This window comes from Vipera ursinii, assembly GCF_947247035.1.
Source record: "Vipera ursinii genome assembly, chromosome: 3".
NCBI classification, from domain to species: Eukaryota; Metazoa; Chordata; class Lepidosauria; order Squamata; family Viperidae; genus Vipera; species Vipera ursinii.
In genome coordinates, this window is record NC_139516.1 from 117,572,805 (window position 1) to 117,600,715 (window position 27,911).

The 27,911-nt window shown below is 39.7% G+C and overlaps 1 protein-coding gene across 5 annotated transcripts in view; it reads right to left on the minus strand.

Annotated features, from left to right (window-relative positions):
- Positions 1-27,911, minus strand: part of PCDH1 (protocadherin 1) — a 159,742-nt gene that overhangs the window by 114,873 nt on the left and 16,958 nt on the right. For 4 of the 5 annotated variants that reach the window (XR_014491887.1, XM_083357530.1, XM_083357532.1 and 1 more), the window contains exon 1: positions 11,724-11,848. The exons of the other annotated variant lie outside the window; for it this stretch is intronic. Coding sequence is in view for 3 of the 4 variants with exons in the window: in XM_083357530.1 (XP_083213656.1) it covers positions 11,724-11,811 (88 nt within the window). In the remaining variant the exon portion in view is untranslated. Of the gene's footprint in view, positions 1-11,723; positions 11,849-27,911 lie in introns of those variants that run through there. 5 annotated transcript variants of the gene reach the window in all.

Consider the following 27,911-nt stretch of genomic DNA (forward strand, 5'->3'; position numbering starts at 1 on the left):
GGCTGGCTATAAACATTCCACCTGTAAAAGCTTTACTACTTAAGTATTTTGGGCTACATCAAAATATAGGCAAAATACAAGCAATATATCAAGACAACATTTACTAGGAAAGCTGGGCAGAAAAAATATTTTCCAACTTACAAGTTCAGCTTGAATATTTGGATAAAAAGCTTGATAAACTCTTTGTTAACAATCTATTTTAAAATCTGGTAATCAGATACCAGTAAAGCACTACAAGAGGATTTACAACCAGGTGGCTAACAATGTAACTTGCTGCCGGCAGCCCTGAAAATGCGGGTAACTGGGAAAATACAAGGTGGTTAGAGGATTCCAAGAAAGGCATGGATTGTAAAGACTCAAAGTTGATAGAACTGACTAGTGATAAACTCATCTTTTCTAAGAAGACTGAGTGGTTTTATTATATCCAATCGGAAAACAAATGTTAAGAGTTATTATCTTACAATTTATAGGAGACATTTTTGTACAACAAAAGCTGTGGAAATACACAAAACAGGGATTTTTGTTATGGGGAATAAAATCCAATTGCTAAAAAAGATCTTCTTTAATATTTTAAAGAAAAGCCTTACTATTACCATGTTTCCCCGAAAACAAGACCAGGGTTTTGTTGTTGTTTTTTTGCCTCCAAAAGGAGGCAAAAAAAAAGAGGTCTTATTTTCAGGGGATCTCACCTCTGGCACCGACAGCCCCGCCCAGCAGGTCCACTTCTTCTTGGGCCAAAGGAACAGATTCATTCTGCAGCTGTATTCCAGTCTGCATTTTGCAGTCAGGCCTTTCCGGAAAGCCTATGCAGCCGAGTACTGAAGCTATGGATTCAATCCATAGCTCAGTCCTTGGCTGCAGAGATCTTGCAGAACCGAGCTATGGATTGAATCCATAGCTCAGTTCTTGGCTGCACAGGCCTTCCGGAAAGGTCTGTGACTGAGAAATGCAGGCCTGGCTGCAGAAAACACTGCAGAAGAAGTGAGCTGGCAAAGAGAGGCCTGGCTGCAAGGTACTGGGTGCGGGGCACGTGGGGCAAACCCCTACCCCTGCCCTAGCTTGATTTTTAAGTGTGTGCCTCGCTGCAAAAGTAGAGCTTATTTATGGGGTAGGGCTTATATTGGGCCCACTCCCAAAAATCAAGCTAGGGCTTATTTTCGCAACAGCCCTTTCGGAGAAACAGGGTAAGAATCAGTCAAGGATATCTGATCCTGGATGGCCAGAGACAATGATTGGCGTGACTTATGATAAACCAGAAGCTGTTGTGGACTTTATCCAAGTGAAATATAATAGATTTTTTCAGGTCCCTTTGGAATGCTGCTGTAAGGTCTCGCCTCAGCTATTCCCTCAAGAAAGTCGAACTCTTGAAGCAGACAGCATTTCAAAGGATCTTTTATTGAGAGATAGTGATTGCAGAGAAAGCAGGCAGGATCTAAAGTTCCCGCACAAAAACGTTAGGTTAAACCCCATTGGTCAAACCCCTCCCAACTGCCCAGTCCATAGAAAACCAATCCAGAAGTGCGAAGGTGTTGTGAGAACTCTGAGCTGAGAGTCACAGTGAAATTAGAATTACCAAAATCACTGAGAAAAGTCCACCCAGTGTTCCAGTGCAGTCTCCTTAACCTAGAAGTGGTCTCACCCTTAAGGCTGGCACCCCCCTCCAATCCTGGAATCTATTATGATGGAGGGAGAACAGCATTTCGAGATTAGGAAAATCCTAGATTCACGCACACATTGGGGAGTCACCCAGTACCTAGTAATGTGGAAAGATCTCCCCGGAGCTCAGCCTGAGTGGATGCAAAAGAATTATGTAAAAGCCCCTAGACTAATGTAAATGCTTTCGTGACCATTACCTGGATAAACCTAAACGAACACCTAGCCACTATTTCTTTTCCCCCTTTGTTATTTTTCTCTTCTCCAGGTGGATCTTTCCTTCTAGGGGCAGTATGTCAGGTCCCTTCAGAATGCTGCTATAACTAAGGGGAGGGGGAGCACAAATTGGTGTGGATTGAGAATGTTTCTGTATTTTCTGCATTGTTTCTGCTTTTGCTTTGATGTATCTACATGGGAATTAGGGAGGGGGGAATAACCTCAGGGCCGTCTGGTTTCACTCCTGCTGATTGGCAAGAATGAGACACCTGGGAAATGGCCAGTTATCACCTTTTCAGCTTGAAGTTCACCTTCACGCCAGCGGATTGGCTCCTGATGGACTCAGGTATTGGAGTGGGGCTGAAGAAATGCGATTTTTAGCTTAATGCTCTTGCACAGGAACTTCAGATTCCACTTTCACTCTGCAATCACTTTCTCTCAGTAAAAGATGCTTTGAAACAATGCGTTTCTTGAGTTGTGCTTTCCTGAGAGGACAGCTGAGGCAAGTCCTTACAAGATTGTAAACAAGGGTTAGAAGTTTAATTTACCTGTTAGTTTTACCTGCTAATTACATTTTCATACACTAGATAGATGATAAGCTAAGTCAGGGGTGTCAAACTGCCGGCCCGTGGGCCGGACGCATCATGACAAAACCGCGCCCACCCCATTGCCGGCAATGGGGAAAAAGCTCCGATACGTCGCGTGACGTCGCGAGTTTGACACCCCTGGGCTAAGTGGGTTGGGTAAATAGTGTAGAAATTTACAAGTTGTATGCCTGCTTCACAAGAAAGGAGGAATTATCTTTTAAACATATTTATCAGTATTCAACTAGGGAGAACAATTTATGTATATGTTTGTTTTTATTCACTTTTTGATGTAGTCTTGTTTAGCTTTGTTTAGCTTTGTTTTTTTTCTTTTTTTTGGAGTTTGTATTTTAATGTTTTGAATAAAATAAAAAAAATGTTTTAAAAATTCCTCAAATACATTTGGGAAGGCTGCTCAAACTAATCAACCTTGCAATTACATTATTTTTAATCACATGACAAATACTTAAGAAATGTCTAGAACTTTTATGTGCATGAAACTAAGATATATGTAACCTTTTCTTTACATATTTATTTAAAAGTTTTTTTTCTTACTATACAATACAAATAGAAATAGAGATAATGGAAAAAAGGGAAAGGAAGGGGGACAGAGGGGGTGACATGGAAGAAAAAAAGAAAAAAACCTCAAAAGCAATAGCTTCCAACTTATTTCGGTGCAGTAAGATACCAAATACAATTATAATACCAGCTTTTTACTTATAGCAAATAGAAACATGAGTAGTCCTCAACTTAGAATCATTTATTTAGTGACTGTTTAAAGTTAGGCATGGAAAAGAGTGACTTATGACCATTTTTCACATGTCTGTTGCAGCATCCCCATGGCCACATGATCAAAATTTGGATGCTTGCTTGGCACTGGCATGTATTTGAGAGTTGCAGTGTCCCAGGCTCATGTGATCACCCTTTACAACCTTCTGACAAGAAAATCAACAGGGAAGCTATATTCATTTAACAACCATGTTACTAACTTAACAACTGCAGTGATTCACTTGATAACTGTGGCAAGTAAAGTCTTAAATGGGGCAAAACTCACTTAACAACTGTCTTGCTTTGCAAAGTTTGGGCTCAATTGTGGTCATAAATCAAATATTATCTGGGTATTTCTATAACAATAATCCACTTAATCATTGAAGTTTTATTTTTGTCTCTTTCATGCCAAAGTCCAGAAGCTGTATCCAAGTAACAACAAAACTATTTACATTATTTTCCCTAATTAGTGCAGTCAACTTCATCTCTGCCAGCTTCATTATATTTTTGATCCATTTCTCCTTTGTAGGAGTTGATACTTCTTTCCATTTTGGGAGCATATAGAATTCTTGCAACCATCAACATACACAACAATGTTCCAATTTTTTTCCATTTCTTCATCTAATAGTCCCAATAGAAAAATGTCCAGTTTCCACTGTACATCCATTTTTAGAATCCTATGAATTGTAAATGAATCTATTCTCAATATTTCTTTGCCTTATCTCCCATTATTGCGGAACTGCCAGACAGTGCAGGAAACACAGTTATTTGGGTCATGACTGACTTATTTTCAAAACAGGTCCACTTCATCCCATGCCAGAAGATCCCAACCGCCAAAATATTAGCTAAAATGTTTCTTCAATATATCTACCAACCACATGGTTCCCCCAACCCATAATTCGGAACAAGGGTGTCCAATTTACTTCTAAGTTCTGGAAGGCCTTTTTGGAGTTTTTGGGCACAGAACAAGGCTTGAGTTCTAGTCATCCTCAAACGAATGGGGGGACAGAACAAATGAACTCAGTTCTAGAACAATACCTTAGATGTTTTATTAACTATCAACAGGACAATTGGACCAACCTTCTGCCCTTTGCTGAAGTGGTATATAACAATGCTATCCATTCTAGTACCAGATACACTACCTTTCAAGTGGCTACAAGGCAGGTGTTTAACCCAGTGCCAGAACTGCCTACCTTTGAACCCACCATCCCTTCCCTTAAGGAATGGATGAATCAGTTACAATACACCTAGCCAATAGTAAGGAAAGCTCTAGACAAAGCCAGGGATGCCTACAAAGCTCAAGCAGTTAAGAAAAGAATAGAACCCAAACCTTTCCGCATCAAAGACACGGTTTACCTATCCACTAGGTTTCTTTAGTCACTTCAACCTTCAAAGAAGCTAGGTCCCAAGTTTGTAGGACCCTTCCCCATCAAACATATTATAAACCCAGTTACTGTGGAATTAGACCTCCCAAAACTCTTAAGGCAAATCCACCCCATGTTCCATTGTAGTTTACTAAAACCAGAAATAACCTCGCCTTTAAGGCCAAAAGCTTCTCCTGTACCACAACATATTATGATAGAGGGAGAACAGCACTTGGAAATTAAGGAAATCCTAGACACCCATAGGCATCATGGGATTGTGCAATATTGGGTGGCTTGGAAAGACCTTCTAGCCTCCCAAAATGAGTGGGTACATAAAAAGCATGTTAGAGCCCCTAGATTAGTTAAACATTTTCATGCTCATTACCCAAATAAATGTAATTCACCTATTGTTCTCTTTTTCTCCCTATTTCATTTTCCTGTTTCTGCAGGTGGGTTTCTCCTTTTATTAAGGGGGCAGCATGTCAGAAACCCCTTCAAGCCTTCTTTTCAGAGCTCTGCCATTCTAATGGGAGTGGGAGGTGTTTTCTCTGCTGGGAGGGGGGCTTGTGGCTTGTATTTCCTCTGCTTTGTTCCTCCTCAATTTTGATGTATCTCTTTGAGTGTAAAGTGGAGAATGGAATGTGCCAGGGGCCATCTGCCTTATCTCCATTGCAAGATCCGCTGCAAGATCCATTGAAGCACCTGGGAACTGTCCCGTATCAATTCCGTTTCCCATAACAACTTCGCACCTGTGGATTGGCTGGATGCGAACTGGACTGTTGGGCTCTGGGGTGGGATTTTGTGGAGCAAATGTTTTAATGTAGCAATTTGCATGGGAAATCTTTAGATCTTGCTTTATTCTCTTGCTATCACTATCTCTCAATAAAAGTTTCTTTTGAAACAATACCTGTTTCAAGAGTTCTGCTTTCTTGGGAAAAGTAACTGAGGCAGGACCATACAGTATCCTATAAATTGAGAAAACCTTATAGAAATTCTTACACTATGATTAACAAAGGAATTAGAACAATATCGCAATATTTTATTTATTAAATTTCTACCCTGCCCATCTCACCTAAGTGGCTCTGGATGGTTTGCAACATAATAAAAGCATTAGATTACAAACAAATTAAACTTTACAAGTTAAAAAATCAAGTTAAAAAATTCAAAAGGCTAGGAATTTCAAAAAAGCAATGGGGAATGTCCTCTGGCCATCAGCCATCCCCAGCTGCATCATTTTTTTTAGACCGCCATGCTAATTGGCAAATCCAGATCTCCACACACCTCTGGAAAAACAGATGACTAGGAGCTTGCCTCACCTCTGGGCATAAGATATTCTATGGAGCGGGAATAAGTCTTCACTTTACTAGACTGTCACTGTGACCAAGTGACTTCAGGTCTGTTTATTCTAGTTTACAGAATAGCCAAGCAGAATATTAAATATTACATAATAATAAAATAAGAAATAAAGACTTCTGGACATAGGAGTGCATTTCTAACTACAATAACAAAAATAATGAAAAATGCCATGACACAAACATGAAAAAGAAATATGTACATTACCAGAATACCAAAATATATTTTATCACTGATCCTCCTTCCCCCTTTTTGGAGATGGTTAGATTTCTGGTTTTTAAATAAAGCATAAAATATTGTCAGGCATAAGATTGTGTATACACAAACATGCATGCACACATACATATAATCACAGGGCTGAAAGGGTCATAATAAACCATCAAATCAAATCCTTATTCAGCACAGGAATTCAAATTAAATTAACTTAATTCACCCTTTCCATAAGGACATGCATTTTGTTCCCAGTCTCCCAATCATCTTTTTTCTTATTTAATTTTTACTGCTTTTAAAATGACAAAAAGAAAGAAGAAAAAAACCCACAAGGTAATTATGACAGAAATACATATATCGTCAAAGAAAAGAAAAAAACAAACGGACAGAAATGTTTTAAAAACTAAAAAAAATCACAAAAAAGGAAAAAACATATTTTAACAAGTTACAATTTTATATATATCTTTTGCAAATATTATTCAACTACTTAAATTTCTGTTACATTTCCATAACTATCATGTGTTTTTTTAGCCTATTGTATTTTGTATAATGAAGTCCCATACAAAGTCTACATCAATAGTTAATCTACTCATAGGTAGCATACAATCAGGTCTTCAATCCAGTGAAACAGGCAATAATATATTTATCTCCTATCAATATAAATTCAATCTAATCTAATTTAATCCACACCAAAAACATCCATGTTTATTCCAAAGCAAGTAATGGAAGAGAAGATGAATGATGATGAATTTCAGCATTAGACTTTCTCTCAATGTATATGTATGTGCATATGCATATATGTTACTACATATAAGTAACAACAACAAAAATCCCTTGCAATATCTGCATAGAGAAATAATAATACAAACACATTCATAACATTCAACCACAGGCACACTTCAGAAGAGCTGCTACAAACATTTCCAATACTGTTAATGAAGAAAAAAGTCCCTATGGAGTTCTTGACTTTAGTAATCAAAGAAATATCTCTACAGCACTCCATACATACGTTAAGGCTTTCCTTTAGCCATTAGTTATCAGAGAGCTCCACAGGTGCTATTAGCAATATTTGTCAAAAGCACACATTTGTTCTGCCTAATTATTATTCTTTCTCCTAGAAAGCTAGCATTTAAAAATTGTTGATAGAATTAATTTTTACAGTGATTTTCTGACACAAAGATGGGGAGAGTAGGATCTGGTGAAATTTGGTGAAACAATGCAACGAACAATACCAAAAGTAGCCAGTCAGTGAGATAGTCAGCAAATACATTTAATAAATTTTAAAAAGTACATTGATTTCAGAAGAAATACTACTTTCCAGGCAGGAAAATATTTAATTTCTGCAAAGTAGCACAGTTAATGTCTTATTGTGACTTGTTGCTTTGACTGCATTGTAACCTGTTTCTGGCAGTTATAGCAGTGATGAAGAAAACACAAATCTGAAGATCTGTTTGATTTATATACGTGACTAGTTACTGTATTTGTGGTAGTTCCCCAAATAGTCTAGCCCAGGGGTCAGCAACCTGAAACAGTGAAAGAGCCACTCGGAACCGGTTCCCTCACAAAAGGAAAAACTGGGAGCCACAAAAAATGTGTGCACATGTGTGCACATGCGCGCATGCGCAGAACAGGGTATGACTGAAGAGTGGAGCCAAGGCGAGATATGCACCTACCCTGCATATTTGAATTGATTGGTTGAACTTTTTTAGTCCCACTTTTTTCCCCCCGACTGCACATGGCAGAGGACTGGGAGCCGCAGGAGACGGCTGAAAGAGCTGCATGCGGCTCCGGAGCCGCGGGTTGCAGACCTGTGGTCTAGCCCTATGTCAAGCAGGACTTTAAATAGCGCCCCTGAGAGGAAAGCTGCATCCCATCCTGATGAGCAAATGCTTAGTTCTGATATTAATTTTGTCCAGAGGGCATTGCAGAAGGTTAACATTTGAAAAGCAGCAAGCCCAGATAATATCCCTGGGCAAGTTCTTAGGGAATGCACAGATGAGTTGCCTTGTGTTTTCAATCTTTCCCTGCAGCAGGCAATGGTCTCATCATGTTTTAAGATGGCCATCTTAAAAAAAATGTCTACAACTACAGGTCTCAATGATTACCATCCAGTTCCACTTACATCCATCATTATGAAATTTTTTGAGAGGCTGATAAAGGACATTATTGTATCTAGCCTCCCTCCAGCATTTGAGAAAATTTGCTTACCATCCCAATCGCTCTATAGAGGACGCTATTTGTTCTGTTCTCCATCTGAGCTTGGTGCACTTAGAGGGGAAAAAATACTCATGTGCAAATGCTGTTTGTCAACTTCAGTTCAGCATTTAATACAATTGTTCCTCAGCATGTAGTAGACAAACTGGGCCTTTTAGGCTTTAATACACCTTTTTGCAGCTGGATTCTTGATTTTCTTATTGATAGGCCCCAGTATGTGGAAGTTGGGACTAATATTTCTAACACCATTTTTTTGAGCACAGGTTCTCCTCAGGGCTGCATACCAAGTCCACTATTGTTCACCCTGTTGACCCATGACTGTTGTGCAAGGTTTGCCACCAACCATATTATGTATGTGGTTGATACAACAGTAGTAGGCTTTATTCAAGATGACAATGAGAGTGCTTACCGCAAGGAGATAGAGGGTTTGGTGAACCCAATGTAATAAAAACCGTCTTGCTTTAAACAGTGGAATAATGAAATAAATCATTGTCAATTTCAGAAAAGGCACACACAGCCACACACCTCTGTGTATAAATAATTCACCTGCAGAGGTGATTAACAGCATCAAGTTTCAGGGTGTGCAGCTAACAAGTAAGGCTTGATTGCTCAACAGCGAAACACTGGTGAAGCGGGCAAACAGTGCCTGCTTTTTCTGCATTGCATGTCCTTACTGCTTTCTATTGAGGAACGATTGAGAGCATCCTGTCTTATTGCATTTACAGTCAGGTTTGGAAGCATTACTACTTCAGACAGGATGGCAGTGCAGACAGTGGTGAGGATGGCAAAAAAGATTACTGGTAGTTCACTTCTTTCTATTCCAGACATAGCATATAAGAGATGCTTTAACAAGGTCCACAGTAATGTCTGGGATGCTACACATCCTCCGTGACCTGTTTTCCTTGTTCTGGGAAGGGGCTTTGTGGTATCTGAAGCAGAACATCTAGATTCAGTCACAGTTTTCTTCCATATACCATAAACCTGGTGAACCAGGGGTGTCAAACTCAATTTCATTGAGGGCCGCATGAGCATTGTGGTTGCCCTCAGGGGGCCGGGTGGGTGTGGCCAGGGTGGGCGTGTCCTACTGGGTAGGCGTGGCTAGAGTGTGTATGGCCTACTGGGTGGGCGTGGCCAGCTCTACATCGTTGGCATCAAGGGTGCCTATGGGGGCCTGGGCAGAAGTGGGACAGATCTGAGGGTCTCTGGCAGAAGGAGGGTCTCTGGGCCAGGGCCAAGGCAGTGGGGGCCGTTCCCTCACTGTTTCCAGGATGGCTTTGTGGGCCGCATGAAACCACCTCGCGGGCCGGATCTGGCCCCCAGGCCTTGTGTTTGACATGTCTGTGGTGAACTCTAAAGGTTCCTCTTTCAGCTATGTTTTCAAAATGGAGAGTGATTTATATACATATATGTATACGTACGTGTGTGTGTGTGTGTGTGTGTGTTATGTATTTATATGGGTAGATGTTTGCTTTCTTTTTAGAGCCGGTCAACAGAATTTCATTTTTAATGTATGCCAGTTTACCCACAGTAAAAAATGACAATAAAGCTTATCTTACTTTACCTTACCTTACTGGTGATAAATAATACCTAGAATTCCACCCAGAAAAAAACTAAGAGCCAATGCTGCATGTTCAATGTAAACATAAAGTACAAAGAGGCACTCAACAATGCACACCTCTACATTCTGAACCTGATATAACTTCACGTGGTCTTCAAGGGCAATCATCAACAGATGAATATATTTGGCATATTTCCACATTCTATACCTAGGAATTTGATTTCTATGTGCCAAGTGAAGAACATAAGAGATTTCTTTCCCTTAAATTTCATTGCTATTTTCAATATTTTTTCTAACCTTTTTAACTGTTAAAAAGAGAATAGAAGTAGTATCACAACATCTGTAGACACTGAAGACCGAAATTAAACCATAAAACTAGGAAAGTCTTGCAAAAGATCTGTGAATTTAGAAGGAAGTTCCAACCTCAGATTGTAAGGAACCGCAATGGATAGATAAGAACTGACTAAAAGAAGATCAGAGATAGAAGGAATTTTTCTGAAATGTGCAATAGAGAAATCAATATTCAACATACCTTAGAAGGTAATATGTTTTTACTATACACCTCTAGTACTAGAAGAAGATCAATACTCTAGTCATTACCAAGTCACACAGATTAAAACAGTTCCAGATTGGATTGGATTGGATTGGGTTGGGTTGGGTTGGATAGAGCAGAGCAGAGCAGAACAGAATACTTTATTGGCCAAGGGTGATTGGATACACAAGGAATTTGTCTCTGGTGCATATCAGTGTACATATAAACAGCAAGTAATAGATCAGAGATATTAAATCATAGTTACAATCATTAATCATAAATTACAAACAACAATTGATAAATCATAATAAACCAATAGAAGATAATAGTAGGAAAGATGAGATGAGAGCTTGGGAATTAAGTGTTCAGCAGAGTGATGACATGGGGGGGGGAATTATCTTTGTCCCTGGTTGTATGGCTGTCTTCAAGTACCTGCTGAAAATATATTGAGACAAGGTGGGTTGGAAAACGATAAGCATGATTTTAAACTAGAGGAAAGAGCATAAATAACCTGCACTATGCTCTATTCTGATACTGAAAGTGAACATTTTCTGCAGGTTCTAATAATGAAAAACAAGGAGCAAAATGAAAAAGATACAAAGAAGATCAAACTAGTGACCACAGGGATAGCAACCTGTGACACCGAAGACACTGAAGTGCTGGGTTAAATTTTGCCTTTTAGGGTCAACCCTCAATAATAATAAAAAAAATCAGCAGTCAAGAATTACACTATATGCTACCCCCTTGTAGGGTAGCAATGAAGACTTTGGAAAGGATACAGACAAAGGTTTTCTCTGATGGCTCCAATACCAAAATACCATATGGAAAACCAAGGGAAACTAACAAAAGAAGCATAGGACAAATCAACCCAGACACAAATGAGCAAACTCAAACTTTCATATTTTGGATGTATTGCAAAATATTAAGACACGGTGCCCTTCAGAAACCCATAATGCTAGGGCAGGTGGAAGGAAAAAGAGGAGGATGACCTAGAGCAGGGGTAGGCAACCTTGGCTCTTTTATGACTCATGGACTTCAACTCCCAGAATTCCTGAGCCAGCCATGCTGGCTCAGGAATTCTGGGAGTTGAAGTCCATGAGTCATAAAAGAGCCGAGGTTGCCTACCCCTGACCTAGAGCAAGGTGGATGGACTTGATAAACAGCAACAATGAATGCATACTGACAACTACAAGACCACACTGAAGACAGATTATCTTGAACACAGTCTATGCATAGACAATGATTTGGTGGCACACAATCAAATGTTCAACCTGATACTGATGACAGCACTTTATCAGTCAGTCGTAGAATCTTCCTAGGTATCTTATTCAGACTGACTTGATTTGTAGTTTCCTGCATCCTCCTCCTTTTGCAGTATTAACTGGAAAACAGGAGCTGAAGAGGGGCAGAACAGGGAGAAATTCAGAACTGACTGAGTACTAACCGCGGCTGATGGTTTCCTGAATGTTGGTGACTGATTACTGATTCTTTCCTGAGCTCATTATGTCTGGCCGGAGCATGCTGTTGTATTATGCCTGATTGCAACATTCCTCAATCTAATCAAGGCAAGTGAAAGGGAAATATCAGGATATCAGGTCTGAAGGGTAAATTCACTTAGACAGCAAATAAGGAGACAAACAAGATTGCCAATGGAGTTTGGATGAAAAAGGGAGAGGCTTTTCTTTTGCTTGTATATTTTTATTTGTAACCTTTTTCTTTCAATCCTTATTAAGAAAAGCAGTTTCTTTGAGTTTGAAATCATAACCAAAAAACAACAACACCCCACCACAGAAAGTATGTGTGGAAGTTTGCTAGGGGAATTGGAGGAGAAAACTGCAAACAATTATGGATAAGAGAAGCATCGTAACCTGAAAATTAGATGTAATGTTTGCCTTCTGTTTGAAGTCTCAAACTACGCCTGCTGCAAATACAACTTTATTTCTTCACTGGAGGAGAAACTGAAGGGACTTTGTCTAGAATCGCCCCAAATAAAGCTATGGGAAGTATATAAATTTAACTAACTAATTTGAGGACAGTGTTATTATACTACTCACTGCATCAGAGAAGATAAAAAGTTTCTGCAACAAAATGTGCTGAAGTGCTCCAGGAGGGCAGAGAAATGAAAAGAATACCAAAGAGCAAATGTCAGCCCTTCAAGGTAGGCCAGGTCAGCAAACAGATACAGCAAATACCACAGAAAGCTACATTATTGTAGGGTATAACAAAATCTTGAAAGCCTGACAGTATCCCTTAGCCTCATCTTATGCCAAACTGAATCAAGAGGTTATTTGGGGTTTCTTTCATATACCTTCCCTTTCCCAGGACTAAATTATCTTGTCCTTTTCCTTAACTGCTCCTGCATTCCTTCATCATCCCTGAAGAACTCCATCAGAATCATTCTGGCTTAATCAAAGTATTATGGGAAACAGTACAGGCTCCCTCCCTCCACCCTTGCTGGCAGGTGTCTCAGCTGTTGCCTAGGGTCAGAAGACAAGTCTGACAACCCAGAACTATACAGTTTACACATTTAATCTTATAGCAACTGGCACAAAAAAAACCCTTATATGGCAAGAAAGTTTCCTTTGACTTGGGGCTCATTGCGTATTGCCACTGTCAGAATCCATTTATATCACATTCATAAATGCATGTTTAAAACATTATTCCCCCCCCCTCCATGGATTCTGCCATCTCCCGAGGAAGGAGGAGCGCATGTGGATTCAGCCTGCCTTAGGTTATTTCAAAGACCAAGAGAAACCTTTTGAACTGGGGGAACAAAAGGGAGGGTTAGGGAAGAAGGCATCTGGCCTGTGTCTCCATTTGAATCTGTAGAGGAAGAAGACAATAACCATAAAGATTCAAAGTTCCCTTTTTCCCACAAAAGGGATGACACGAAGTAAAATGATGAGGGGCTGGCCAAATGGGGTTGAGGGAAGGGGGGTTGAACCGGGAACTCTTTATAAAGTTTCAATTTCTAAAACAATACCAAGTCCTGTCTTGTATTTCCACAACCAAGCATGTCCTAGTAAAAATTCCTTTTGGACTAGAACTGACTCCAAGAGTTTTTGTTTTCCTAAGACGCGGATTGGGGTGGGTCCTGACAGCCACCATTGTTAAGGTGTGCAGCATAGTCATAGGTCACTCTCTTTCTCATGAACAGATTCAGCATAGTTGTTCCAATGAATAAGGTATTCCAATATCTAGAATCCAAATACATTCATTCTTTCTCCCTCTTATCAGTCCTGCAAATTAGTCCAGACTAGGAAACCAAAATTATGAATACTAATACTACTTTTATTATAAGGTTAGAGTAGCAGAATCTTGCAATTACATTTCTGCCAAGGATTCAGATTTATGGAGCCACTGTCTTAATTGCATCTCTTCCTTTTCTTCCACAAGGTTATTCTTTCTTCCCTTTACATCTTCAACCAAAGCCAGGTCAAGGAGGAAAGCAGTTTTTTGAATGCAGGTGGGAATCTGCAGTTCCCTAAAGATGTGGCTCTGGAATGATCTGGGCACTTGCCATGACCTGGACTTCCATGGATATAACTGATATAGAGATCTGTATTAGAATGGTGCAAATCTTGGCTAGATGATTTCTCGTACCGTAAAAACACAAACCAACTCCGTTCTGCTTCTCTGCTGAAGGCAGGGATCTCTTAATTGCTCTTATTTTCATGGGTTCTCTGGAGCTGGAATCCAAGAAGACATAGAGAAAGAGAGGTATGGATAAAGAAAGATTTCTGAGTAATATCTCCTTCCCTTATTTCCTCTGTGCCTAAGTTCCTGCTGTTGCTCATAAAGTAATACTCAACCTTGGAATGGTTCTTCTGGTGGCATCTTGTCTCACTAATTCATCTTCCAGTTCATCAGCAAATCCTTTTTGAAACTTGGTAAAAGCATTGACATTCATAGATGAACATCCAGTATGTGATTACAAACTGTGGTTTGGCTTACAAACCTCCTGATTTGTTGTCCTTTTGGCCAAAGCAAGAAAGGCAACTCTAAATATCTACTAATTAGCCAACAATTCATTACCTTCCATAGGGGAGCAGCCATTTAACGTTCTTTCACAGACTAAGGCAAATTCAGAGTCAGCTGTAAGAAATTTTACCGATCAACTCGCGATTTAAAAAAATAATTCATATTGGTCAGGAGAAATTGATTCCTGGCTCTTGCAAACTTCTCCAGTTCCATGAGAACTTTGTTCAAATGAAATAAAATGAATAATAATGGGGGAAAAACACCTCCACAGAAAAGCACAACACCCAAGGATGAAAACTTTCTTGAATGTATTTTGAGTTAATATAAAAGGAAAAAGGAATCACACTGCCATACAGATCACTCAACGAAAAAGAGAAATAGATGGACATTTTGCTTTTAACTAAGGTATGTGGGGAAAATACCACAGTAGTAATGGACTTTTAACTATCCCGACATCAACTGGGAGAGAAACTCCGGAACTAGTGGGAGATCAAATATATTCCTGACAAAACCTATCAAATAATTTTCTCTCCCAAAAGATAGAGGAGGGAACTAAAGGGTCAGCTGTACAGGCAATCCTCGACTTAGGACCACAATTGAGTCCAAAATGTGTGTTGTTAAGTGAGACAGTTAAGTGAATTTTGTCCCGGTTTATGACCTTGTGGGAACAAAGGTCTATTGTTTTTACAGAAACTGTAGAAGACATGCTAGCCTGTGAAGAAGTACATTGTATATATTTTAATCTCATGAGCTTAGCTTGAAGCTTGAGAATTCTATCTAGGAAGCTTCCTGCTATGCCGAAAAACAGTCCTAACCAGAACTTACTGATATGATAGCAATTTTAGAGACAACTCCTAGGAACTAACAACCATAAAAGGTAATTCGTAAATAAGGGCCGAGGGCGATAAAATTAGAGTAGTGGGAAATGTAATCGGGGTGGAGATAATGTACTCACTTTAGAAGCTTTGGATAGGTTGTGATGATATTTATTTATTTTTATTTTTTTATTTTAATCCCATTTATGTCCCGCCCTTCTCCGAAGACTCAGGGTGGCTTACACTCTAAGCACAAATCAATGTGGTTAGCAATAGCCTTCATTCTATGTATATGCCTGCTTATGATTACAGCATGATTATTAAGCCAATGTAGAAGAGGTGGGAGGTAAATCTGTAACAGCAACCGAAAATAAAAAGAATGAATATTGTAGATTGGGGGGGGGTGTCCACTGTGTGCCTGTGCGCACAAGGAGCACCCCCTTTGCAAAGGAGTACAAATAAATTACCATTGCTTTCTCTTGGAAGTTTTGGCTTGTTGATTTTTATTTCAACTAGGCAACGAATCCCACCTTTTTTGCTACAGTTGTTAAGTGAATCACTGCAGTTGTTAAATTTGTAAATCAGTTGTTATGTGAATTTGGCTTCCCTATTGACTTTGCTTGTCAGAAGGTCTCAAAAGGGGATCACATGTTCCCGGGACACTGCAACCGTCATACATATGAGTCAGTTGCCAAGTGTCTGCATTTTGATCCCATGATCATAGGGATGCTGCAACGGTCATAAGTTGTAACTTTGAACGGTCACTAAATGAACTGTTGTAAGTTGAGGACTACCTGGACTGGACTTAATCCTTACTAATAGAGAGGAAATGATAGAGGGGATTGAAGTTGCGGGAACCTTGGGGAAGAGTAACCATATTATATTGGAGTTCAGGGTAAAGCAGACACAAGCAATAAAACAAAGTCAAACTAATGTCTTTAAGACTTTAAATATACATTACATACATACGCACAAATGCACGTGCGCGCGCACACACACACAAACACACTTTAACAACCAGTTTGGTTTGTGTGTGTGTGTGTGTGTGTGTGTGTGTGTGTGTATACTGCTCAAAAAAAATAAAGGGAACACTTAACACAATGTACTGTATTTAATAGTAGGATGTCTTATCTTGTGTTCCCTTTTTTTGAGCAGTATATATATATATACAAACACACACACACATAAATAAATAAAAAATAAAAATAAAAATAATAAAATAATAAAATAAAATAAAATAAAATAAAATAAAATAAAATAAAATAAAATAAAATAAAAAAAATAAAATAATAAAATAAAATAAAATAAAATAAAATAAAATAAAATAAAATAAAATAAAATAATAAAATAACCAGTTTGGTGTTATAATTAAACTATGAGGACAGCAACAGGGAGAGTGTGAGTTCGATTCCTGTCTTAGGCACAAAGGCAGCTAGGTAATGTTGGAGCAGTCATTGTCCTTCACCCATTGGAAGAAAGCAATGGCAAACCACTTCCAAAGTTTCGTGAAGAAAATTAATAAGACTGATCCAAACAATTCATGTTTAGGACTCAACACTGACTCGAAGGCACCCCTCCAATGTTTTTTGTTTTGTTTTAAACCTATTAGTAATAGATACCATTTTTTGCATTTTGCGGGTAGTCAGGTAGTCCTCAACTTACGACCACAATTCAGCCTAAATTTCTGTTGCTAAGTGAGACAATTAAGTGAATTTTGCCCCATTTTACCACCTTTCTTGCCACAATTGTTAAGTGAATCACTGCATCTGTTAAATTAGTAACATGGTAGTTAAGTGAATCTGGCTTCCCCACTGACTTTGCCTGTCGGAAGAGGGCAAAAGGGGATCGATCACATGACTCTAGGACACTGCCACCGTCATAAATACGAGTCAGTGGCCAAGTATCTGAATTTTGATCACACGACCACAGGGATGCTGCAATGGTCATAAGTGGGAAAAACAATCATAAGTCACTTTTTTCAGTGCTGTTGTTACTAAATGAACTGTTGTAAGTTGAGGACTAGCTGTATGGATGCAAATTAAGGTATTTAATTAATTGACATAGTCAATACCATTTATCATCACTTCTGTGCTGACTACTGGCATTACAGTGGGCACTAATTTACTGCAGCTGCCACCACCCATTTGTAGGCTGTTCTCATGAAGAATATTCTTCTTTTTTATGGAGGAGGGAATCATTTTCCAGTCTTAACTCTTTTTGAATGTTGCCACTCTCCATGGCTTTTCCTTCTCAATTGGCTTCAGTTTCTTCTTCTTTTATTTCCATTTAATGTTGCTCACCCATTCTCCAGTCCAGGGGTAGGCAACCTTGGCTCTTTTATGACTCGTGGACTTCAACTCCCAGAATTCCTGAGCCAGCCATGCTGGCTCAGGAATTCTGGGAGTTGAAGTCCACGAGTCATAAAAGAGCCAAGGTTGCCTACCCCTGCTCTAGGCTGAACTACCAGCAAGTTGCTCAGTTCTATTTCTTTTGCTTCTCTCTTTTTAAGCTTTGTTTTCATTGGTCTGCTTGCTTGCCTTCTCTCATGAAACTCTGGCTCCAATTGCTGTTCCTCTTTCTTCCCTGCTCTCCCTCCATGCATGGAGTGTCATTATTACTGGAGAAAACAGCCAAAGAAAATGGGAGGATGGAGTAAAGGCCTTGCCATCAGCCCACTCTTTCCTCCTTTCACACTATCTAAAAATATGTGATTGAAAAGAAAAAGATTAAACATATATATATCGATAGTAAAATAATACAGGTAGTCCTTAACCACAACTGAAACTGGAATTCCACCATAAGTCAGTTTGGTCATAAAGCAAGTCATCATATAACTGGATTCAATGCAGTAAAGTCAATCATGCAGTCATTAAGCCAGGGGTGTCAAACTCAATTTCACTGAGGGCCGCATCAGCATTGCAGTTGCCCTCAAGGGGCCGGGTGGGTATGGCCAGGGTGGGCGTGGCTAGAGTGCGTATGGCCTACTGGGTGGGTGTGGCCAGCTCTACATCGTTGGCATCAAGGGTGCCTATGGGGGCCTGGGCAGGAGTGGGACTGATCTGAGGGTTTCTGGCAGAAGGAGGGTCTCTGGGCCAGGGCCAAGGCAGTGGGGGCCGTTCCCTCACTGTTTCCAGGATGGCTTCGCGGGCCACATAAAACCACTTCGCGGGCCGGATCCGGCCCCCGGGCCTTGTGTTTGACATGTCTGCATTAAGCAAATCCAGCTTCCTCAATTGACTTTGCTTGTTAATTGAATGTTTATAAGTTGAGGACTACTTTTAACAGAAAAAAGCATATGACTTTGCATTGTATGTAAGCATATGACTTTGCATTGTATGTGTGGGAAGAATTAATTAGAATCTTCTAATTAGATCAAAAGATTGTCTACCTAAATTACATTTTTTTAAAAAAAAACAGTAGACAGTATGACATGTCATCTAGGAAACAGGACATGGCATTTCTAAGAATCTAAATATGAACTGGCAATATGCCCAGAAAAGTGATGGACAAATAAACTGAGAAAGGGAGGGGGGATAGATATATTTTTTAACTCTAATAACATACATAATTATGAATAAAACTTGAGTAACTGGAGAAAGAATAGAAGCTATTTTCAGACCCATTAAAAATGCTTCAGCCATAGCCACAACCTGACATTTCTTGATTTTACTTTGAAATTAATACAAATGAGTAGAAGGGACATGAAAGCAATACTGAAGCTGCAGAGATTTGCCTAAATCATAAGCTGTATTGATACTTTTTTAAAAATTTGATTTACGTTGGAAGATCAGGGTAGATGCATTACACTGCTTTTGGAGGTGTCTCCATTCCAGTTTTCATTCTTATCTAAAACTTTGCAGAATTCACTTGTGAATATTATTATGATGGTTCATTGCACAGTCAGCCGAACGGTCAGACTGGATTTGGCATTTTTTTTCTCTGCCTATCAACTCCTTCCTGGGGACCTGGGATAGGCAGATATGAATGTTTGATGGTCTTAGGCTTGACGTTGCAGGAGGACGGGGCTCCACTTTTTGCATTTGATTTCGCCCTGCTAAGACCCTGGAAAGGGTCAAAAGTCACCCTGTAGAGGCGACAAGCAAGGAGTTGATTGCAGGAGGGCGGCGGCCCTTCCGTTTGATCAGAGAAAGCCCTCCATACCAGCGAGGGAAAGACTTGTAATATAAGTTTGGATTTAAAAAGCTGGAAAATGGCACTAATGACATCTAGTGGTGAATTATGACACTACAATTTGTTATGCCTAAAGGAAACTTGGCTTGAAGCCCAGATTTAGATAAGACTCTTGCTGTCCTTGGAACTTTCACATTTGAAGACTGCAGCTGGGGAAAAGGGGAAAAAACTTTTGGGCTGCTTATTGGTGTGGCAGAGACAATGAACTGCCTTGAAACCGGCCTGCCTGAACTACAAATATAAATATTAACTGACTTTCAGAGCTGTGTTGTGGAACTATTTCCCTGCAGGAGAAACACACATCATTGCTTGAGATGATGGAATATTTTGGATTACAAATCTTTGTTTGATGAACAATTGTTATTATAAAGACCACCTACAAAAAAATGAAATGGATGTCCCATATTCAGCTTTAAATGGTAAAAAACCATCTCTTAACACCTGTTCCTAAAGTCTTCAGTTTGATATACCACCAATAAAATATGAAGATCAGAAAGAAATTCTCTCCATGTTGAAATCAATACAAGAGACTATTGCTTTAGCTCGAAATGAGACTAGAAACAACACAAAGGAGATAAAAGAACAATTTTCTAATCTAAATGTACAAACCTAGAATAGGACTACAAAGAAGGAACTAACAACCCAGAAAATAGAAGGAAAACTAGAGGAAGCAGATCCAAAGATGGAGGACCTAAAGGAAGGAACTAACTGACAGATCCAGACAACTGAAGAACTAGAAGATGGAGCAATAATATTGGAAATGGAAAAGACATCTTACCAATCAAGAATTCAGGACACATTTGAGGAAAAGGAAGAAGAACTGATTAATGGAAGATAAGAGTTGTTAGGAAAACTATGGGGAATTGGAGAAGGAGGGAAGCTGTTTAATGAATATCAACGGATTCGTTCTTCCAAAAATACTTTAATCACATGGTCTTTCTTAGTCCAAACAATATACACAAAAACAGGGGAAAAATTACTTGATGATTCAAATGCATTGACTTGGAAATTTAGTTGGCAAAGGAAGAAAGAGTAAGATTGAAGAAAACAGAGGTTTTGATCCATTAGATGGGATGCTATATTATTAACTAGACGTTTGAATATGGTGGAGAATAGATAATTGCTAGAAGTATTATCATAACTAGAAAGATATGTAATTAGAATATTAGATTTTGGTATGAGAAGGAAAACAGAAAAATGCTAAGAAGTTTGAATAAGGGAAGCTTTTGCTTACCCAAATATAACTTACTTTGAAATTATAAACAATAGAGACATTTTGCCCAGTAATTTTAATTCTACTGGGAAGAATTACAATAGAGACATTTTGAACACTGATGGGAAATTAAAAAAATTTAAAAAGTGAAAACAGGATACTGATTGAACATATGGATATTAAGTGCAAGTGCTATTAACACATGTTTTGGTTAGAAAAGTTATCCTAAAACTGACATTACTGACATTATGAGGAAAATGTAACACAGATGTTGACATTCAATTGTATATTTATTAATAACAATAAGAATTGTATTTGCCTAGTGTGGGAAAACAGGTACTACTGGGTGAAGAAACATTTGATGGTGTAATGTTGGATCTAGACTGAAGAAATTAATAATATACCACTGAATTACTAATGGACCCACACAACACATTGTCTACTAGGTACTTGACTATAAAACTAGAAAATTAATAAAGTATTTATTTAAAAAATGAACATTTGATGGTCTTAAAGGTATTGTCACAGAATGTAAGCTGTTTTGAACAAAGCTGCCTTTTGCACTTGATTGTGATTTTGTCAATGCCAATGGCGTTCAAGTGGTGCTCCAATTGTTTTGGGATTGCACCCAAGGTGCCTATTACTATCGGTATTACATATGCTTTCATTTGCCACAGTCATTCTATATTATTATTACTATTGATCATCGCACAGTCAGCTAGATATTTGGACTGGATTTAGCATTTTTGTCTACCTATCGAGTCCTTATCAAGGATCTGGGATAGGCAGATCTGCATGTTTGATGGTATTACAAATAGCGTCGCACAGTGGAAGCTGTCCCTGGTAAATCAGCTTTTTGCAATTGACTGTTGGCAAATTTGTCAATGCCAATGGTGTTCAAGTGGGCTCCAGTTGTTTTGGAATTGCACCCAAGGCTCCTATTACTATTGCTACTACCTTTGCTTGCCTTTGCCACAGTCATTCTAATTCTATTTGTTGGCCTTTGTATTTTGTTATCTTCTCCAGTTCTTTCTCTTCTATTCTGCTGTCTCCAGGCATTGCCACATCCACTATCCAGACTGTTTTATCTTTCTTATCAACAATTGTTAAGTCCAGGGTGTTATGTGGTAGGTACCTGTCTGTTTGAATTCTAAAGTCCCAGAGCAATTTCTTCATTTTCTATAACTTTATTTTATGGTCCCACCAGTTCTTGCCTGCAGGCAAATGATATTTCTTGCAGGTTTCCCAATGCACCATTGTTGCTATTTTGGCATGCCGCTACTTGTAGTCGGTCTGGGCAATCTTCTTACAGAAGCTTACCAGGTGGTCCACTGTTTCTTCAGCTTCTTTGCATAGGCAGCATTTACTGTCTGTTCCTGTATTCTCAACTCTGGCTTTGTGTCCATTTGTCCTTATGGCTTGGTCTTGTGCAGCCAGAATTAGTCCCTTGCTCTCCCTCAACTTTCCTGCTCTTAGCCATTGCCAGGTCGTTATTATCTATTTTCCTTGCTATTTGTTTTAATGTACTGATCATGTAGTGCTTTGTTTTCCCATGCCTCCATTTTGTTCTGCATTTGGTCTTTCTTGTGTGCCAGTTTAGTATCTCCAGTAGTCAGTAAGCCTTTCTGGCATACTAATTTCAGTGCATCTTCATCACTGTCCTTAACATATTCTTCCAAAGCCCTTTCCTCTTCTTCAACCATCTAATCTACTTACAACAATCCACGCACACCTATTTGCCTTGATAGGTAGATTCTGTTAATCTTGCTGCAAGGATGAAGGCCGCTATCATTATTTTTCTGGTCTTCCTATCCATTGCTTTTAGTTCTGCTTGAGTCCAGTCCACTATTCCAGCTGTGTATCTAATGACTGTAATTGCCCACTTATTGATTGCCTTGATGGTATTTCCTCCATTGAGTCTGGACTTTAAGATCTTTACTCTCTTGATGTATTCACCTCTAATCTTTTTCTTGACTTCAGTGTGCTTGATGTTGTCAGCTTGAAGGACACCCAGGTATTTGTAGTAATCATCCTTACCCTTAATGTTATTTTCATGGGGCATCTTGATTCCTTCAGTTTTCACTATTTTTCCTTGTTTGATAGTAAGTGTGGCACATTTGTCCAATCCAAATTCATTGCAATATCTTGGCTATATATACAACCAGTGTTGAAGCAGCAATCCTATTTCAGATGGTGCTTTTCCATACAGCTTCAGATTGTCCTTGTAAAGGAGGTGGGATAGTCTGGCAGATGATTTTGATATTTGATAGACATGCCCTGAATTATTCATTATTGTTGAGAGGAAACAGTGCAATGACAAATAGTAGCGGTGATAGTGAATCTCCCTGAAATATTCCTCTCTTGATATTAACCTCTCCCAGTCTCTCACCATTGACCTGCAACTGTGCTTTCCATTGTGCCATTGATCTTTGCACAAAATTTCTGATGTTTCAACTAACTCCTATTATTTCTAGGCACTTGATTATCCAGTCATGTGGCAGAGAATGTTTTTTTGTAGCCAATCCATGGTACATTTAGGTTGGTCTTCCTTCTCTTGCTGTTTTCCAAAATCATCTTGTCTATTAAGAGTTGATCTTTTGTTGCTCTGCTGTTTGGGTGGTTTCCTTTCTGCTCAGGTGGAAAGAGATTCTTTTCAACTAGATACTATTGTACTGCATCAGCAACCACACCAGTTAGCAATTTGAAAGTTGTTGGTGAGCAAGTTTATTGGCCTGTAGTTCCCTGGTGCTGCCCCTTTTACTGGATCTTTCATTATCAGGTAAGTTTTCCCAGTTGTTAGCCACTCTTCAATTTCACCTCCTTGTACTATGTTATTAAACTGCTTGGCAATGAGTGGGTATAGACCTGTCAGATGTTTCAAACAAAAACTGCAGTTCATCTTCACCTGGTGCTGACCAATTCTTGATCTTCCTTCCTCTTTTCTCTACTATTTCTGCTGTTATTACTAGTCCTTTCATTTCAATTTCTTTTTTATTCTTATCTACCTCTTTTAACCAAGCTGCATCCTTGTTGTATTTCTTTGGGTTATCCCATATCTGCACCCAGAACTGCACTCTTTCTTGTCAGGTACTGACTGAGTAGAGTTTCTCCATTGAGGGATTGGTAGAAAGGTTTCTGATTGGATTGAAATTGGAGGTTCTGACTATAACCTGCAATTCGAGCTTTCTATCTGCGGATCTTCTTGGCTATAGCTGTTATTGGCTGCTTTATTATTTCCAGTGCTTCCTTGATCTTCCTTGTTTCCAAGTTCTATTTCTTGATTAGAAATTCTTTGGTCTTGTTCTTTTCTTTCATCTGTTCTAGCTTGCTTGAGTCTGATCAAAACTTGCTGATCTTATTTTCCAGTCTAACCTTCCATTTTTGTGGTGCACTGTTCAGGTTTTTTTTCTTATTGATTTTGCATCCCAGGTATTAAGTTATAACTGCAGCTGTGCTCTACATTAGTTGGTTTGTTTCTTGCAGTGAGTTGGTGCTTATATTTGATATTGCAGTATTTGCATCTTTTAATACTTGTGCTAGCTGTTTCTTTGGAATAAGCTTCAATGGTATCCTTATTCTGATGTTTTGTGCTGTTCTAGATGCTCAGTTATTCTTTGTTTCAATTCTTTTACTTCTTTAATTAGAAGGCTTTGTTCTTCCTGAGGCAGAGGAGAGGCTGCCTGGTTTCCAAGTGAAAACAAGTCTTATATTGCTTCTGGATTCCTCTACTACCAACTCTCCCAGGTTTGCCTCTACATTATGAGGACGCCTGGCAAGAACCTTTCAGTTCTTCCAATTCTGCTTCTGTGAATACTTTATTTCGTATTATAAATCAACATTGATTTGCTAGCCTCTATTTTGTTATTTCTGATTCTGGATGTTTTTTTCAGAACTGGTGCATTCGTTTCAAATATCCATTATTTCTTTGTTTTCATTCAATGTCTATTTGCAATGGGTAAACACCTTTTCTTCCAGTAGTTCTGCAGCTGCTGGACCTGGTTGCTCTGCCAACAGTCCTCAGTCCTGTAGCCCATTTTTCACCAGATATCCAGGAACTCCAACATCTAGCACAGACCTTGTTAACACAGCTGCTATCTGAGCCAGTATGGCTTTCCGAAATGTATGTCTCACCATATTTTTATGGGAGAGACACTCTTTCTCTGACTCCTCTGATGAGAACTGTCCAGTATGGTTGAACCTCTAGCATAGCTCTCATCTTCCTCAGAGCACACAAGCCATACAACCATGTCAAGGTAGTGTTTCACTGGGGGATTATTATTACTATTATTGATCATCGCACAGTCAGCTAGATTAGGGGTCCCCAATCTGTGGTCCATGGTCCAATACTCGGCTGCGGCCTATTGGCCACCGGGTCGCATGACTGCTGGTATGCACCTGTACACCTGTGCACAGCCCCACTTGCATGAGCATCATGGGTACTCAAGGCCCCACTCACATGAGCATCGCCAGCGTATGCGGCTCCACTTTAGCATCACTTGCGTTCACAGCCCCACTCACGCGAGCAGTGAATGTTGGTGTCCACACACACACCTGCATTCTCCCCCCCCCCAGAAAACCATCCCTTCTTTCCCTCTTCCCCTGCTCCGTGTCACCAACCCCCAAAGATTGGGGAACTCTGAACCAGATGTTCAGACAAAGTTTGGCATTTTTGTCTACGTATCAAGTCCTTACCAAGGACTTGGGATAGCAAATCTGGATGCTTGATGGTGTTATAGATATTGTCGCAGGATGGAAACTTGTTCCCTGTAAAGCCACCTTTTGCAATTGACTGATGGCAAATTTGTCAATGCCTATGACTTCTGGTTATCTGCTGCAAGAAGATCGCACAGACAAGAAGCAACAGCATGACAAAATAGCAATAATGGTGCATTGGAAGATCTGCAAGAAATATCTTTTGGCTGCAAGGAAGAATTGGTCAGACCATAAAATAGAGAAAATAATGGAAAATGAAGAAGCTAAAGTGGTGCTCCAATTGTTTTGAGATTGCACCCAAGGTGCCTATTATTATTGGTACTACCCTGGCTTACCTTTTGTGATAAGTAGACACCTTTTCTTCCAGTAGTTCTGCAGCTGCTGGACCTGGTTACTCGGCCAAGAAGTCCTGAGTCCTGTACCCATTTTTCACCATATATCCAAGAACACCAACATCTAGCATGGACCTTGTTAACCCAGGTGATATCCGAGTCGGTGTGGCTTACAGAAATTTACATCTCATTTTTTTATGGGAGAGAGGCTCTTTGTGTGACTCCTCTGATGGGACCTGTCCAGTATGGTTGAACCTCTGGCATAGCTCTCATCTTCCTCAGAGCACACAAGCCATACAACCACGTTAAGGTAGTACCTCACTGGGGAATGTTGTTATTGTTATTATTATTTTAGTAGTAGTAGTAGTAATACGATCAGCCAGATGTTTGGATTGGATTTGGCACTTTGCCTACCTAAGAGGTCCTTTCCAAGGACCTGGGGAAGGCACATGCGGATGTTTGATGACATTACAGATATTGTCACAAGATATAAGCTATTCTGAGTAAAAAGTGCCTTTTGCAATTGACTAGTGGTGAATTTGTCAATGCCAACGGTGTTCAAATGATGCTGCAGTGGTTTATTGTTGCACCCAAGGCACTGCTGACTATTGGAATTACCATTGTTTGCTTTTGCCATAATTGTTCTGTTTCCATTTACAGATCTTTGTATTTTGTTATCTTCTCTATTTCTTTATCTTCTAATTCTGCTATCTCCAGGTACTACCAGATTCACTATCCAGACTTTTTTGTCTTTCTTATCAACAATTGTTAAGTCTGGGGTGTTATGTGGCAGGTGCCTTTCTGTTTGAATTCTAGAGTCCTAGAGCACTTTAGCTTCTTCATTTTCCATTATTTTCTCTATTTTATGGTCTGACCAATTCTTCCTTGCAGCCGAAAGATATTTCTTGCAGATCTTCCAATGCACCATTATTGCTATTTTGTCATGCTGTTGCTTCTTGTCTGTGCGATCTTCTTGCAGCAGATAACCAGAAGTCGTTTCTTCAGCTTCTCTGCGTAGGTAGCACTTACTGTCTCTGGCTATCTACTCAATTCTGGCTTTGTATGCATTTGTTCTTAAAGCTTGGTCTTGTGTAGCTAGAATTAGCCCATCAGTCTCTTTCTTCAACTTTCCCGCTTTTAACCATTGCCAGGTGTTGTTATTATCTGCTTTCCCTGCTATTTTTTTAATGTATTGGCCGTGTAATGCTTTATCTTCCCTTGCCTCCATTCTGTTCTTTATTTGGTCTTTCTTATAGGCCAGTCTGGTGTCTCCACTAGTCAGTAAGCCTTCCTGGTATACAGGTAGTTCTCAACGTATGATCACAATTGAACCTAACACTTCTGTTGTTAACCAAGATCAGTGCAATGACAAACACTAGTGGTGATAGTCAATCTTGAAATATTCCTCTCCTGATATTAACCTCTCAAGAGTCTCTCACTGTCATGGCTCCATTGAAGCCTGGGTCTGAGGAGGAGGAGGAGGAGGAGCCCGGGCCAGTGCAGGGGGATGGTGTAGTCCCTATGGCTCAGAAGGAATGACCTAAGAATGAGGACGAGACAGTCCCAGGTCTATCGGGTCTTGGAAGGTTAGGCAGGGAGGAAGAGAGGGCTCAGGCTGTTCAAGGAAGGGGGAGGAGACAGAAAGGGCAGGCATTGGAGCAGAGGAGCGGTAGAGCTCCTGAGTTGAACAAATGCCTCCCCCACCTGATCCCCAAGTGTGAAGAATGGGGAGAAGGCAGAGTCAGCGCAGGCCACCCCAACTACTTGGGAAGAGGACACCCCACCTCTCCTCACAAGGTTTACCTGGAGAGTAGTATTTAAGGAGACGCCATGAGGAGGGTCTTTTGCCAGGAACAAGTGTTTGTTTTCACATTACACTCCCTCGGCTTTGCCTGCTTTTGCCTTATTTTAAGAACTGCTTTTGCCCTGTCAAAGACTGCTTTTGGTTTGCTGTGAGGACTGTTCTAGCCCTGAAGATTTTCCCTTCAGACCTGCTTTGCCTTGGACCCATCTTGTTTTGAGAAGTACTCTTTGCCTTTTAGATTGAACTGTGCCCTTGGTTTTATGCCTGGACTTCTGACCTTGTTTTATTTGCTTTTTGTTTCACTGTGCCCTTTGGAAATTGCTCGTTTTGGACCTTTGCCTTGCTTTGAAAACAGCCACTGCCTTATGCCTGGACTTCTGACTTGGGGGCTTGCTGGGTAATCTATGGGC